Source organism: Rhinolophus ferrumequinum, chromosome 25, assembly GCF_004115265.2.
Source record: "Rhinolophus ferrumequinum isolate MPI-CBG mRhiFer1 chromosome 25, mRhiFer1_v1.p, whole genome shotgun sequence".
Lineage (NCBI taxonomy): Eukaryota > Metazoa > Chordata > Mammalia > Chiroptera > Rhinolophidae > Rhinolophus > Rhinolophus ferrumequinum.
In genome coordinates this window covers 6,270,756-6,287,222 of record NC_046308.1, presented here as the reverse complement: position 1 = coordinate 6,287,222, position 16,467 = coordinate 6,270,756, and the positions used below count along the sequence as shown (strand labels likewise).

Genomic DNA, 16,467 nt, shown 5'->3' with positions numbered 1-16,467 from the left:
TATGTTTGTCCTCCCTGGTGTTCATTGAGCTTCTTGGATCTACGTATTTATATTTTTCCATCAAATTAGATTCTTTTTTTAAACAGTCTTTATTTTTATTTTCCCTCCCTTCTTCTGCCTCACCTCCCCGCCACTCCAGTTTAAACCGTTGTTTCTCAGCCTAGTTGTGTAGGGCACAGCTCCCTGGACCACGCTGGTATTATGAGCGTTGCGCTCCCCCCGGCTGAGGCAGTCCGTTGCCAGTCAGCCCCTCACAGCAGCTCACGGCAGCTCTCGCTGGCTGCCAGCCGCTTATGCTGGCTGCCGGACACTCACGCTGGCCACCGGCTGCTCTTGGCAGCACATGGTAGCCCACGGCAGCACTCAGCCATGGGATGCCATGGCATCCCATGGCAGCTCATGCCGACCTCCAGCTGCTTATGGCAGCCCATCTCCAGGGAGAGCTGTTGTTCACAATCTTAGCTGTAGAGGGCGCAGTTCACTGGCCCATGTGGGAATCGACCCGGCAACCTTGGCGTTAGGAGCAGGGTGCTCCAACCACCTGAGCCACCGGGCTGGCCTGATTTTTTTTCTCGCCATTATTTCTCCAAATATTTTTTCTGCCCTAATCTCTCTTTTTGGTACTCTGGGTACATGTATGTTAGACCACTTACTATTGTCCCTAAGGCTCTGTTCCTTTTTTTTTCAGCCTTTTTCTAATCATGCTTGCACTGGGTATTTTTTATTACTGTATCTTTAAATTCACTGATCCTTCCTTCTGTAGCATCTAATCAGCTGTCAAGCCCATCCAGTGATTTTTCATTTCACGTATGTATTTTTCAGTTCTAGAGTATCCACATGTGTCTCTTTTGTAGTTTCCATTTCTCTATTGAGATTCTCTATTTGTTCCTCATTAAGTTCATGTTTGCCTTGAAATCCTTGAACATATTTATAATAGCTATTTTCAAGCCTTTGTTGGCCAATTCCTTTATCTCTGTCCATTTTGAGCTAATAAGCTTTTTTTTTTTCCCGCTGGTTATGGCCACATTTTCTGCTTATTTATCTGTCTAGTAATTTTTTATCATATGCTGGACATTATGAATGTTGTTGAGTGTATTTTGCTGTCTTTCCTAATAGAGTATTTGTTCCAGCAGGCAGGTAATTTATTTGGGGATCAGCTTGGTCTTTCCAAGGCTTATTTTTAAGCTTAGTTTGGATGGGTCTAAGGTTGCCCTAACTGTAGGGCTGGATTAGTTCTACTTATAAAGCATGGCTTTTCTAGAATTCCCACTGAATGCTCACCATTCAGTGAGATCTCTCACTCTGGCTGTTTGGAACTCTCAGATCTCCCAACCCAGCCTGGTACGATATCTGGTAGTGGTTCAGCTAACAGTTCCCCAAGAGTCTTTTTTTCCCCTCAAAGTTATATTTTGCCCTGCCTCGTGGCGTCTTGCTGTGTGCGTGTGAAATTTAGGATTCCAAATTTAGGAATTGGCCAAAGTCCAATTTTTGGAGCTCCTTCTCTGCACGACTTCCTTTTATCTGGTACCTTGGTATGCAGATTCCTGAGAGAGGGAGGTTCAATAGCCCTGAACTCTAACCTTTGCCTTCACAGTCCAGAAAGTGCCTCCAGGCAGAAAGCCAAGGGATTTTGGGGCTCATCTCTTTTGTTTCTTTCTTCTCAGGGATCACAGTAACTTTCATGTATTTTATCCAGTTTTAGTAGTTTTATATGGCAGTTACTCTATTTTTATTTTACTCTATTTACTCCCAACAGTTACTCTATTTTATTACTCTTATTTATACCAGTTTCTCTATCATGGTCAGAAGCAGAAATCCCATTCTTTTGTATGTTTACATTCATTTTTTTACACATTCCAAAAACAGTATATAGTAACATTTTGCATGTATTTTTAAAATTTTACTTAAGTGGTGTTATATTGTCCATATTCTTCCATATCTTCCCTTTTATGCTCAACATATTTTTAAATCCACATTGCTGCATTCATTCAGTCACTTAAATATTTGAGTCTTTTGAGTGTCTGTTAAGTGCAAGGCACTGGGTGTACAGTTGCACAAAATGGAAAAAGTCCCATTCTCATGGAGCTTAGAGTCTAGTTGGGGAGGCAGATAATAAACAAACAAACACACACACACACACACACACACACACACACATATTTAGACAGCAATAAGTGCAATAAAGAAAAATGAAGCAGGGTAAGGGGAATGCTGTGTGACTGGGGGAGGGGACCAGACCAGGTCTCAGAAATGGTGGTATTTGAGCAGAAGCCTTACCTAAGAGAAGGTCCGAGCCATGCAGATGTCTGGGGGAAGAGAATTCCAGGAAGAGGAACTGGGTGTGCTGAAAAGACATTTGAGGGTTTCAAGGAAGGGCATGACATGATCTCACTTATGTTTTAGAAAGTTCTTCCTGGTTGCTGTACAGAGAAAGGATACAGGTAGGAGGCGGGGAGGCTGCTGCAGTAATCCAGGCAAGAGATGATTGGTTTAAACCAGGGAATAGTAATGGAGATGGGAGTAATGGTCTTACTTGGAATGTAGTTTAAAGGTAGAGCCAACAAAATTTACTTTTAGGCAAATGTTGACAGTGAGACAAAGAAGGATCAAGAACGATGCCAAAGTCATTGGCCTAAGGAAGACAAATGAAATGCCATAAACTGAGATGGGGAATGTTTGGGTAACGAATGAATAATTCCGTTATGGACATGCTTAGGATAAGATAGTTATCGGGTAACTAAGGGTGACAGCCTGTAAACAGTTGGATATCATGTCTGGAGTCAGGTGAGCGATTGGGATTGGAGATAGTATTTTCACATCATCAATGAAAAGATGGCTTTTAAAGCCACGCTGCTGCATGAAGTCCCTTAGGAACTCAGTATGGAGAAGAGAGGTGGCCGTAGGCCCGGGCCCTGCCAATGCCAGTACTTAAATGTGAGGTCTTCCTCTTAAGGGATCCAGCAAAAGAGACTAGCAAGAAGCAAGAAGCAACCACTGAGTTAGGAGGAAAACCAGGGGAGTGTGGAATCCCAATGAACAAGCCCATGAAGGGAGTGTTTGAAAAAAAGGAATGATCTAATGTGTTCAGTGCTGCTGAGCGGGTGCATGTAGATATCCTCAGTGATACATAGAGACGTAGTTTATTCATTTTAATTGCTATATAGTCTTCCATCACACGAATAGAGGAGATTCATTTCTCTGTCTCCCACCATGTAGGAGAACATTTGCAGTGAGCATTCTTGAACATGTCACTGATTTGAGCACATGTGGGCAAGTTTTTCTTTGGAGCCTTTCTGGGGATGGAATCATTCATCATTAAGAAAGATGTGCACAACTTCATCTTTGACAAAACAATGCCATATTGCTTCTAAAAACGGTGCAGCCAGTGTTTGTTTGTATCTTCAGTGTTCAGTAGACCCTATTGTTTCACACCTTCACCAACATTTGCTATTGTAGACGTTAAAATTCTTGCCAATCTGAGGAGTGAAAAGTGTGTGATTGTTACGTCAATTCGCATTTTCGTGAGTACTGGTAAAGTTGAGTGTCTTGGCCATTTGGGTTTCCTCTTAAGTGACCTGCCAGTTAATATCTATTACCTAGTTTTCCATGGAGTTGTCTTTTTTTGGGTAAGATTTCTTTATATATTCTGGACACTAAATCTTTGCCTATTAAGTACATTGCAGATATTTACTGCCAATCTGTGGTGTGTGTGTGTGTGTGTGTGTGTGTGTGTATGAGATATAAAAGCTTTTAGTTTCAAATTTATCCATTTGTTTTGTATCTTATGTAAGCAATGTCCCTGTCCTAAAGTCATGAAAATGCTTGCCTATATTTTGTTCTAAGACTTTAAAAGTTTTTAAAAAGTACTTTTATATATGTTAGTGCCAATGCTTCTAAAATTTATTCTGTGTGTGGTGTGAGGAAGGGGTCTTTTATTTAACCTCTCCAGTCTTTTCCCACTGAGCTGGACTGCCACCACCATCACAGTAGGTTCCCACAGGGACCTGAGTCTGCTTTGGGCTCTCTTTCCCTGTCCCACTGATTACATTGCCTATTCCTGTACCCATCCCTGAAAGTTTTCATTATTGAACTTTGTAAAAATTTTATTATCTTTTTGCTCTGAAGTCATCTGTCTTTAAATAACTGTCCAGAGTGTGCTTAAAAACAGCACTGACTGAACTTAGGAAAACTCCATTTGCTGCTCACCTTTCAAGGACCAATCTGTGGCATGAAGGTGGTTGGAGGCTTTGCTTTTCTGTGAAACTCTGGATACTTTTACTTTCGGCTTTCCCTTCCCGCGGCCCTACCAACTCTCCCCGCCCGTTTTTCAGGTTATGATGTCTCTGAACCATGGGGCCGCTCTTCCGGTCTTTCCACGTGGGCCTGTGGTGGGTATTCTGTGACTGGGCCGCAGTACCCATGCCGTTGGTTACTGCCAATCACACCACAGTGATAGGCTTGACGGGGTTTGGAGTTTCCTGTTGCCTCACCGGCACTGAGAACCTGCATTCCAAAAATAAAAGTACAAGAAACCACCGTGACCTCATGGTCTCTGCTCGCACAGTGCTCTGAGCACCAGGACCGTCTTCAGCCCTGTGACACGGCCCAGCCGGGGCCCTGCTGCCCGCCACAGACTTGGGGTCCGAGTGGGGTCCTCTGAGGGCCGCCCTGCCTGACGTTCACTGTGTCTCTTCCCTCCAGGCAGTCACCCGCAGGGCCAAGGTGGCTCCTGCCAGGAAGATGAGCAGGTTCTTGAAGCACTTCACCGTCGTCGGGGATGACTACCACACCTGGAACGTCAACTACAAGAAGTGGGAGAATGAAGAAGATGAGGAAGAGGAGGACCAGCCGCCGTCACCACCGGCCTCCGGCGAGGAGGGCAGAGCCGCTGACGCAACGGCAGCCCCTGCCTCCAGGCTTAGGCGCCCCCGAGACTTGAGGGCCATGTTGAGGAAGCTCTTCAGCTCCCACAGGTTTCAGGTAGGTGGGCAGAGGCCCGAGATGCCTAGGGTGGGGCAGAGCCCTCAGCGGAGAGTCACGAGGCCAGGCTGGGGGGGGCCCCATCTCTGCCACTGGCTCATTCATGGTGCAGATGTTCCCCAGGCACCGGCCATGTGCCCTCAGGCGCCCATACAGTGCTGGGCACACGGGCAGATCCCATGTTGTCAGGGATTAAATTAATCATAATCCAAAAGTCAAAGGTCCATCACCCGATGAATGGATAAACAAAGTGTGGCCTCCCCATGCTCAGCCATAAAAAGAAATGAAGTGCCGACATACTTCACAGGGATGAACCATGACAACGTGATGCTGAGTGAAAGAAGCCAGATGCCATATATATATATGGCATATATATATATGTAAAGTCCAGAACAGGTAAATCCGTACAGACAGAGAGCAGAGTGGTGCTTATCGCAGGTTGGAGCAGGGAAGAATGAGCAGTGACTGTCTAATGGGTACAGGGCTCCCATTTGGGGTAATGAAAATGTTCTGGAACTACACAGTGGTGCCAGTTATACAACCCTGGGAATATGCTTAATGTCACTGAATTTCATGCCCACTTTAAAATGATTAAAATGGTAAATTTTATGTTATGCAAACTTTACCCCCCCACACACACACACATACACACACACACACGTAAATTAAAGGGTAAATTTTGAGGCAGAAAAAAACATTCCTGCATTCATTCAGCAAACGTTACCCGCTGTCCCTGAGTTGACAAGGCCAGGAGGGTCCCATGCCTCTCTGACTCTTCACCACGGGGGCCTTAGTCTCTTCTTTGGGGAATGATACCAAAAATGTCTCGCTGGCTTATGTACCCCCAATCTCCAACTGTGGTTATGGGGAGAACACGAGAGGGAGACGTGGACTTCCAAGAATAGCAAAGGGAACGGAACTTTCTACAGGGTTCAGGCTCTGTCTTTACATGTGATTTTGAAGGACAGATGCAGGTTGAGTCTGGCTAGCCCTCTGAACCCCACCCCCAGCCCTGAGGGGGGCAAGCCGGTGAACAGAAGCATGTCTAAATCCCAGGAGAATGCAGGAGGCTCAGGGACCTGGGGGAAGCACGCAGCCCCTTGTCAGCCCAGTTCCCAAATAGAGACCCTGCTGCAGGCGTCCTCCTAAACCAAAATAAACCAGTTCATACCAAGACCCAGTGTTCCTTCTGGAAGCAGAGAGAAGCAACCCTTACCTCTCCCATCACTGACTTTGTTCAGGGTAAAACAGGACAAAAAAATTTATTTTGGTCTTTTTTTGCTTTCATGTGGCTTAGAACAAGAATGCAGACCAAACAACCCTGTTCTCCTTACAGCTCAGCTCTTCTCTCTGGCTGTGACAGGAAAGGAAACGTGGTATTAAGTTGTTGGGGTCGAAATCCCAAACCCTCAATTTCAGAAGCAGAAGGAAGGAGCCAATTTCCTTCCAGCTGCACGGGGAGCCCTGGGACCCCCCACTCTGGAAGGTTCCCCCCTCTACTGACTGGGCCCAGGGGGCCACATGGCTCAGGCCAGCCCTCTGAGCTGGGACCCGTACTGGGGAAAAAGAAGACTGTCACAAAATCAGTAGAGATGTTTATTCATTCACTCAACAGATGTTTCTTAGCACCTATTGTGTGCTGGGGCTATAGGGAGGATGGTATGACAGGTCCCTGCCCTCACTCATGGAGAGAGGCAGGCATTTCAGAAATCACCCAGACAGATGCTGGCTACAAGTGGAGAGAAGCCCTCTGCAGGGAAACAGTATGGGGCTCTGAGAGATCCCGGGGGTGGGGGAGACCTGATCTAGAATTGGGAGGTGGAGGACGTGTGGCTGGCGGAGGAGGTGACATTTCACCTAACACCTGAAGGTTGGGCAGGAGTGAGCCTGTGGATAGGGGAGGGGCCAGGGCATTCCAGGCCAAGGGATCATGTTTGCAAAAGGCCTGAGATAGGAAAGGGTCTGCAGCGTCTGAGGAATTGAGAAGGGTCCATGTGACATGTGTATAGTGAGAAGAGGGACTGCTTGGCAAGAGAGGAGGCACTAGAAGGTCATCATCCATGGGTGGTGGGCAGCCATGGAAGGTTCTAAATGTGGGTGAGAGGGGGTAACATGACAGATTTGTAGGGGGCTCACAGTAGAAGCAGGGAGGCCACCTCGGACCCGGGGATACAAGTTCAAGGATTTGATCAGTGCTGGTAGAAGCAGCATACAAGATGATTCTGGAATCCCTTTCTTAGATGCAATCTCCACCTGTTCCCATTATTTCCAAGGTGACATGATATGTAGTTAGTTAACTGCTGTCACTTCCCACATGGGATGGCACAACATGTGAGAGAATATGGGTGTGTCAGGCCGCCATGGAAACCACGGGTGGACAGGGTAGCTGAGCCAGGGGACAATAGGAAGGCCAAGGAAGCTGACTTTTATTAACCAATCATGGGCCAGGCCCTGTGCCAAACACCCTGCACACGTTATCTCATGTCATGTTCCCATTGTCCCTCTGGGGTGGAAAATGTGACCAACCCCATTTTCCCTGGGAGGGCACTGAAGCTTAGAGTTAATGCATAGACTCTGCAGTATTGCGAGATGTACCCAGTGTCCAGGCTAATGGGTGTCACCCCGGGACTGGCCGCCCCATAGTCCACACTTTGCACCCAGGAATCCTGCTGCAGGCATGGCCGTCTTCGCCAGGTGAGGATTTGGAATTAACCAGCCTCCTTGAATCCTCAGAATTTTTCTTGATCTGTGACTCTGCTCAGAAATAGAACTGCCTGGTGAACTGGCAGATTCAGGGTCTCCTCGGATTCAGGGATTAATTCAGAGAGGCTGGGGTGGGGACCTAGGCATTGGAGTTTTGTGACCTTGGGTCTGTCTGTCTCTCTTTTTAGAAGTGAGGTTCATATAACAAAAAGTTAATTATTTTAAAGCGAATGATTCAGGGTTTCAGCTGCTGGGCGGGCCATGAGGTGCTCTGAGCCCACTTCCAAATGCATCTGCAAGTCAAATGTCGCGTCCATCCCCCCAAACTACGCCCTCCAATTCCAGTAACCCCCAGCCTTTTTTGATGTGGACATTGGAGGCAAGCAAGTTGATTGAATTGTCTTAGAATTGTTTGCAGATATTGTACCCAAAACTGCAGAAAATTTTCCTGCATTGTGTACAGGAGAAAAAGACATTAGACTCACCACTGGGAAACCTCTCCATTTCAAAGGATGCCCGTTAAATTGAATTATTGAGAAATTTATGATTCAGGATGGAGACTTCTCAAATCAGAATGGGACAGGTGGAGAAAGTATTTATGGTGAAAGATTGGAAAATGAAAATTTCTATTATTAATATAAGCATGACCAGGAGGGTTATTGAGCACAGCAAGTGTAGGCTGCAATACAAATGGTTCTTGGTTCTTTATCACAGAAGTTCCAATTCCTCATTTGGATTAGAAACATGTGGTATTTGGTCAAATAATTAAAGGGATAAGTGTGGTGAGAATTATGGATTCGGAGAACTGAAGGAAGGGGCTGACTGAGGAAGATTCCCAAAGGGTTGTTCCGGTGACAATTATCCATATTTCCCTGAGGGTGCAGATATAGATTTAAAGGATGTAGATAAAATATTAGTAGCAGAAGACTTAAAAAAAACATTGGAAATACTTTTTTCAAATCCCAGAACTGGGAGATGGCCATTAAAAAATATATGAAAGTTTTAAGCTATGTGGAAGGTTCAAAGGCTGTTATTGAGAAAGGAGATAGATCGAAGCTGCAACCTGTTGGCTTTAAGCTGCCTGCTAACTGTTGGTGCTTGTAAACTGAAGATGTCAGATTGGCAGAGAGAAATTGACAATTGTTTGGAGGCTTTTGAAATAGACCCATCAGATACCAAAGCACTGTACCGCAGAGCTCAAGGATGGCAAGGATTAAAATAATACGGTCAGGCATTGGCTGATCTGAAGAAAGCTCAGGCAATAGCACCAGAAGATAGAGCTATCCAGGCAGAATTGCTGAACACCAAACAAGAGATAAAGGCACAGAAAAAGAGAAGGCAGCATATGCAAAAATGTTTGCTTAATAAGGAATTCAGTTTTGCTTAAATATTATACATTGCTTGTATAAAGGCAATAAGAAAATTTAAGGTTTTTCGTTTGTTATATATAATTCCTAATGTGTATCCTTTGATACTTCAATCCCGCATTGTTTGCAGTTTTGGAATACCGATATGGGTTCACTCTTAATATAAGTGTTATAAAAAAATAAAGTGAATGGTTCAGTGACATTTATTTAGTACATTCACAATATTATGCAGGCATCACCACTATTAATTCCAGAACGTTTTCATCACTCCAAAAGGAAACCCTGTACCTGATAAACATCGCCTCTAGCCGTGGCAACCACTAATCCACTTTCTGTCTCTATTGATTTACCTGTTCTGGACATTTCATATGAATGGAATCATACAATATATGTGGTCTTTTGTGTCTGACTTCTTTCATTCAGCATAGAATGTTCTACGTCCATCCATGTTGTAGCATGTGTCAGTGCTTCATTTCTTTTTATGGCTGAATATTCAGTCCATTTTTAATATCTCTGGCCTTGGTTTTAGATCAGATCCTTTTAGCTCTAAAATAAAACCGAGGATGAAGAAAGAAAACGGGGAAAAAAAGAAAAACCACGAGAGGCTTGACTCTTTACTAAGCTGCTGAATTTGGATATGTGTGAAAATTTCATTACAATTTGCCATGCAATTTTCACAGTAAACATCACGAAATACTTTAACTACTGAAATAATTAGCTACAGGTTGAAGTGGTCAAAAGGTTTAATAGTTCATTTTTACATAGGCCTGAACTTGAATTTCATCCTGAAATTGCAGAAATTGCCACGATAATGGCGGATTGGCTTTCAGAGGCCAAAATCTACCTGAGTGTGTTAAGAGGCCAGGCCCGGGGGAAGGAAATGATGGTCCAGAATTTCCAAAGGGAGAAAGAAAGGGCTCATGCAGTGTCCTCTGGGGTTCCTCCCATTGCTGCCATTTCCATCACCATGTCATCCCCTTGGTCTCCCTTAACACTGTCACCTCCACCCCACCATTAGCGCCCTCACCAAAATCGTCACCACCTCCATCACCATGACCACCACCAGCGCCGAGATCACCCATTGACCCCACCTTGGTTCCCACTGTCCTCCCCTGCCAGCAGGTCAAGAGAGTGTCTTGCCCACCCCTCTTCTCAGTTCTCCTCCTGTGCTAGGGCAGGTATTTCATGGCCCTGGACAAAAGCTGTTTTATGTGCACAGTGGACATCACTGTAACCCAGCTGCCTGGAGTGGGCAGTCCTGGAGGTCCTTCCACGACTCAGATCGCTGAGGCTGGATGTTTTTAATTACTTACCGAGCATCTGTTCTGGGCTTACCCTGGCAAGAACAAGTCTCAGGACCAGAAAAATAAAAAAGTGTTAAAACTTTTTTATTGCTGCTTTTTTTGCCATCTAGGAATTAGCGGTTTGGTTTGAGAGGTGCTGGGGAGCAGTGAACAAGTAAGAAAAAGACGGGTAGTGACCAAGGGTCAGTCAGTGAGTTGTCCAGAGAAGCTCTAGGACGGGCACTGCCTGGAGCTGAACAGGCCTGGAGGGCGGCAGGAGGGGGGGCTCCCTGCAGGGTGCGGGCTGTGGGCAGCAGCCTTCCACCCTTGGCACTTTCCCCAGTGGTTTCACCCAGATGTTTCCAAACCAGCCCTTCCAGAGGGAAACAGGGTCCCCACGTGGGTCTCATGGTTTCCTGTTCCTCCCTCGGTCTGCAGGTCATCATCATTTGCCTGGTCATCCTGGATGCCCTCCTGGTGCTGGCCGAGCTCATCCTGGACCTGAAAATCATCCAGCCCGACAAGAATAACTATGCCGCCAGGGTAGTGTGTCCGCCCATCTGTCATCTGCACCGCGGGGTGGGGGGGTGGGTGGGCGGGGCAGAGTGGGGCAGAGAGCACCCGCCTTGTTAGAGAGTAGTGTGATTGGGTGCTTTTAGCCAGAGTAGAGAAAATGCCTTCCTTTCTGCATTATAGATAAGCATTTACTTCAAGCAGGAAACTTTCTCATTTCACTTGATGGCTTGGATCTTGAGTTTTCCTAGACCACTGAGCTGGAGCTGTCACTGAGTCCAGAAGGAGGGTCTGACCAGGAGAATGGTGCTTGCCCATCTCCTAGAGACAGACACGCTATTTCTCCTCCTGTCTCCTCCTGTCCATGTTCTGAAGTCCTAGTCTGGAGCCATTTGGGGGCTGTGCCCACCGTTTATTCCCCAATTCACAGTTCCTGCCTGAGTCCACCTCAGACATTCGCTCAAGGGACAATGGATGCACCAAAAAAAGTACCACGTGGCGCCTGTCATCAGTAACATGGGAGAAGGCCGGCGACTGAAAAGCGTGTCCCTACACACTTTAAAAAAAACCACAAAATTCAATTGATTATGCAAAAATGTCTTTTCAAGTGGTAAAAGTTATGGAAGAGAATGTTAAACATCTTTCTTACTTGGGGCCCCTTTCCTTCCGTAGATGGATGAATTTCTTTTCTCTCCCGCTATTTTTTAACCGTCAGTAACATACCTGCTATGTTCACTGTCTCGTGCCTTTTTTCAATTTTTTATTATGAAAAAATGGCAAATACACATTTTGCTGTATTTGCTTTATCTCCACGTAATCCACAAACACACCCATATATTTTTGTCTGACCATTTGAAAGTAAGTTAGACATCATGACACTTCATCCCTAAATACTTTGAATAGGCCTTCCTCCCACAGAACCATAATAGCGTCATCATACCTTAAAAATTATCAGTTATTCCATAATATCTAATAACTCATTTGTATTCAAATTACCTCATTCATCCCAAGCATGTCTTTTATAGTGCTTTTTTTTCAATTTAGGATCCAGACATCGGATATTATATTTGGTTATATCTCCTCAGGCTCTTTCATTTTTCATTTATTTATTTATTTTAAAATACATTCTTTTTTTTCTTTTTTTAATTTTATTGGGGAACAGTGTGTTTTTCCAGAACCCATCAGCTCCAAGTCAAGTCATTGTTTTCAATCTAGTTGTGGAGGGCGCAGCTCACTGGCCTATGTGGGAATCGAACTGGCGACCTTGGTGTTATGAGCACTGTGCTCTAACCAACCGGCTGCCCTCCTCAGGCTCTTTTAATCTAGAAGAGTCCTCCCACCCTTTTTTTTTTTTCCTTGTGACATTAACTTTTTGAGGAGTTCAGCCAATTGTCCTATACAATGTTCCATATTCTGGATTTGTCGGATTGTTTTCTTAGAGGTCCTTTAGGTTGTCCCTTTATTCCCTGTATTTCTTGTATACCAGAGGTGCTGGTAGGCTGTTGGCTCTATATTGTGGCACTATTAGTGATGCTCTGTAGGGTCACTTGACTAAGGTAGGAAGTGCTGAGCTGCTCTACTGTCCAGGGGCACTTTCCCCTTCACAGTTATAAATAATCTGCCCTGTGACACTTCAGTACCCTGCACGCACTCTTCCCCAAATAGCATCCACTGATGAGACTGGCTGCTCAGTGAATACACTGGGGATGCAGACTGTTGGTTTCTAATTCTGTCTTTCCTTCTACATCGAGTAGTTGGCATCATCCATTATAACGAAGAGGTTTCCTCTTTTTCCTGTGTGTGCATGTATCACTCACTATGGATTCATGGGACATTTTGCGTAATGTATTCAGTGTATATAATCATAGTCATTCTTTCTGATGTTCAGATTGTCCCAAATTTGGTCACTGTGAGCCTGTTCTGGTGGACTGCTGTGTCTTTTTGACATAACTCGATAGTCTTTGAGCATTTCCTTGCTTGCAGGCCCAGGATGATGTTCTAGCTCACTTTGAACTTCCCCTGCCCCAGAATGGAAATGGTTACTTTAGTGAAGACCAGTGTTTATAAATCAAGATCTTGGAACTCTTCACTTTCCATCTACCTGGGTGATAATCTCTAGTCAATCCCTGTGGATCAGCCCTGGTCTTGTTAATAATTGTGCAGTGCTCCGTAGGGAGGTACCTAATGCATTTGACAAGTGCCCTCTAATGCATATTTCCATTGTTCTACAATGTAGGAAATCTTTTATTCTGCAGATGCTGCTGCAGTAAATATCCTTAGGACACTGAGCTTAGCTGTAGGATAAATTCCTAGCAGTGGCACTGCTGTGCCAGAAGGCATGGCGGATGTTTTCAATTCTGCCATTGCCTAGTTGTCTATCAAAGAGCAGAGTCCTGGCTGCCAGCCCCAAAACAGCCCCTGGTGCCGGTGGGAGTTCCAGATTGGTCAGTGAATGAAAGCTCTCTGGTGACCAGGCAGGTGCACTCAAGGCCAACTGGTCTGTGTGACCTGCCCCAGCCTGTGACCTCTCACTGGTGCTTCCTTGTCCCCTCAGGTGTTCCACTACATGAGCATTGCCATCTTGACCTTCTTTATGATGGAGATTTTCTTTAAACTCTTTGTCTTCCTCTCGGAGTTCTTCCACCACAAGTTTGAAATCCTGGACGCCCTCGTCGTGGTGGTGTCCTTCATTCTTGACATTGTCCTCCTGTTCCGGGAGCACGAATTTGAAGCACTTGGCCTGCTGATTCTGCTCCGGTTGTGGCGGGTGGCCCGGATCATCAACGGTAAGACCCCCCTGCGCTCCTGGGTTGCTGTGTGGATGGGAGTGGGTGGAGCCTGGGAGTGGGTGGGGCCTGGGAGTGGGTGGGGCCTGGGAGTGGACACAGAGGCCACAGGCGTGGTCTCCGGGCAGTCTAGAGGAAAGTGGGGTGGTTTGACTTGGTGTCCCACCACCACCTCTGTGGCTGCGAATTGACGCCAAGACATGCCCTGAAAGGAACTACCTTCTTCCTTTAGGCCCTGTTTCCATGGTTATTAGAAGATGTTTATAGACAGGGTTAGCCTAATCCCTGCTTAATCCCTCCCAGTTTGGTTCCCAGAGCACCTTTTGTTTTCAGTTTGGTGTTTCCTGAAGAGAGTGTTTTACCAAACCACATCCCACCTCGGGAGGGCCACACCAAAAGGGGTGCAAGGCAGTTGGAAAATGCTGTACATGAGGTTCTGCCCCCTTTGAGAAAGTCACAGCATGATGAAGGCTCTGAGAAGTGTCAAATTGACCGATTTGACACTTTCTGGGGAAATAAAAACTATTCACATGCCGTAGACTCTGGCGGTGGAGCACACACTTGGGAAAATATTGTTTTACCATTATTTCAGGTAAAAATCCTATTCCTCGCACACACCCTGTTGGAGACTGTCTCCGAGAAGCCATGCTTCCACTGTGATTTTATGTGACATGATCGCCAGCTGGTTAACTGTTGAGCTGCCAGTGTAGTCTCCAATGCCTGTCCATGGACCTGCTGTGTCAGAATCACCTTCAATGAACACTTTTTTTTTCCAAAAAAAAGGAGAGTCTGATGCAGAAGTCTGGGGTGGAGCCCAGGCAGCGTGTCTTTGAAGCACTGCCAGGTGATCAAGGTGCCCAGCCAGGTTTGGGAATCCCTAGACCTGGGCCCAACACCATAGGCTGTGGGTGTCAGGAGAACGGTGAGCAGCAGGGTGGCCCACGGGAGGCAGGCCTGTCCTCTGACTGGAGCCCCTCCCTTGGTGGCACGGAGTCCTATCATGGCCTCCTGAGCTCCACAGTCTGCTTGGCTGTGGAGACCAGGGAGGTGAAGGGCCGTCCGTGTCTGCTAACATGTGGGGTGATATGAACAGCTCTGCCTGGGGGCACTGGGGGCTTTAGGGGCCAGTTCAGATCTAGGGATGAAAGTAAAGCCCATTAAGAACATTCATTTGGGTTCTGTCAAAGGAAATAAAGGAAGCTCCTCAGATACTATTGAAGATGGTTTTGCTAATTATTTCCTTAATCGGACAGAAAAATACTCTGCACAGAGGTTATACACAATTGAGGTAGATAAACTATTAGTGATTATAAAGGACTCATGAAGCACAGTTACCTGTTGCTCTTGTATGACTCCGTGGTGGGACTTGCTTTTGCAGAGGAAACCAAAAGTCTGGGATTTGTTCATTCACTTTGTCTAAATGGGAGCAGGGCAGAGAAGGACTGGCCTAATGTCCATTCTCACATTGCTTTCAAATTCAGTGTCATGACATGAAAGCTCTGAAAAAGCCACATGAGGCTAGACCAGACTCAGTGAGACAACCAAAACCCCTGGGGACCGGGGATGGTTGCTGGGCACATGTGCGGTAATGGGTCCAGACGCGGTCAGTCTTACTTGGAAAGGGATGGAGCGTCCCCACTTGTGGCACTGTCTTTTGAAGCAGTGTCCCCACTGTGGTGTGGGCATTTGGGAGTCATCAGATGACCCCTCTGTCAGCCAAAATTTAGGTTATCGCCTGATAACTAAACTGGCCACAGCTGTGGGAGGCAGAAAGTTGGAAAAGTGGTGATTCCGGCCCCAAGCTTTATCATTTCCAGCCTTGATTTTGGTGGCTTTTGTGTGCACTGCTAAGCAGCAGTGCTGTTGTGAGCGAGCTCTGTGTTAAGGAGCTTAACGCTCATCTGATTATTTTTAAGGATTTTTTAGCCCATGGGAACTGAAGAAATATTTCACAACTAGGTACTGACTAGCTCAGAAATGAAAAATCTGACCCTCTTAGTTCTGATGTCTTTAAGTAATGAGTTTTAAGGGTGGGGGACTTGTCTGTCCCCACCCTTCCTAAATGTATACATTTATAAGGAATACAGATTTTTTGGTCAAGTGGTTAAATCAGAAACCAGTATCATTGAGACCCTCAATTATTTTTCAGGGATCATTATCTCGGTTAAGACACGTTCAGAACGGCAACTGTTAAGATTAAAACAGGTGAATATACAACTGGCCACCAAGATCCAACACCTTGAATTCAGCTGCTCTGAGAAGGTAAGAAAATGCTTCTGGGCAAGCGCCATCTGTTTGCAGTCCCCTGCCTTCGGCTTGGGGCCTGGGGCCTGTCACCCAGGCCTCTGCTGTGTGGGTCCCTTCGCCTGGAGTGCCCTTGCCCTTGGCTAAGTCTTCCTGTTCTTTCAGAGTCAGCTCAGGCATCGCCTCCTTCCCAGAGCTCTGCCCGCTGCCCCTCCTCTAGTCACTGCTCTTGTCCGCTGGATCCCATCTGACTGGAGCAGACGGACTCGTTTAGCAGACTGATTCCATAAGGAATCAGCCTTCCCTCAGCGTTGTGTCCCTCCCTGTACCTGGGGCCCCTGAATGATTGTCACATCCCTGGTGAGGCTCTGAAGGTAAATTCAGGTATTTGTCTGCTTTTGTAACAGGAACAAGAAATCGAAAGACTTAACAAGCTGTTGAGACAGCACGGACTTCTCGGGGACGTGAACTAGAGGCATGCCCTGCTCCACTCTGACGGGAAGACTGCCACACGGGCTCAGGCCAACGACCAGGAAGACCGTTCCCTCTCCTGGGCCATTTGCAGGACCGGTTTGGTTTGATGGCTTTGCC

At 46.2% G+C, this 16,467-nt stretch overlaps 1 protein-coding gene and 1 pseudogene across 6 annotated transcripts in view; both read left to right on the top strand.

Annotated features, from left to right (window-relative positions):
- Positions 1 to 16,425, top strand: part of HVCN1 (hydrogen voltage gated channel 1) — a 34,377-nt gene extending 17,952 nt beyond the window's left edge. For all 6 annotated transcript variants that reach the window (XM_033097744.1, XM_033097743.1, XM_033097740.1 and 3 more), the window contains 5 exons: positions 4,702 to 4,980; positions 10,772 to 10,876; positions 13,401 to 13,632; positions 15,782 to 15,894; positions 16,284 to 16,425. In XM_033097744.1, coding sequence (XP_032953635.1) covers positions 4,702 to 4,980; positions 10,772 to 10,876; positions 13,401 to 13,632; positions 15,782 to 15,894; positions 16,284 to 16,349 — 795 coding nt within the window. In that variant the 3' untranslated portion in view covers positions 16,350 to 16,425. The remainder of the gene's footprint in view (positions 1 to 4,701; positions 4,981 to 10,771; positions 10,877 to 13,400; positions 13,633 to 15,781; positions 15,895 to 16,283) is intronic.
- Positions 7,988 to 9,048, top strand: LOC117017482 (peptidyl-prolyl cis-trans isomerase D-like; annotated as a pseudogene).
- Positions 16,426 to 16,467: the final 42 nt, after the last annotated feature.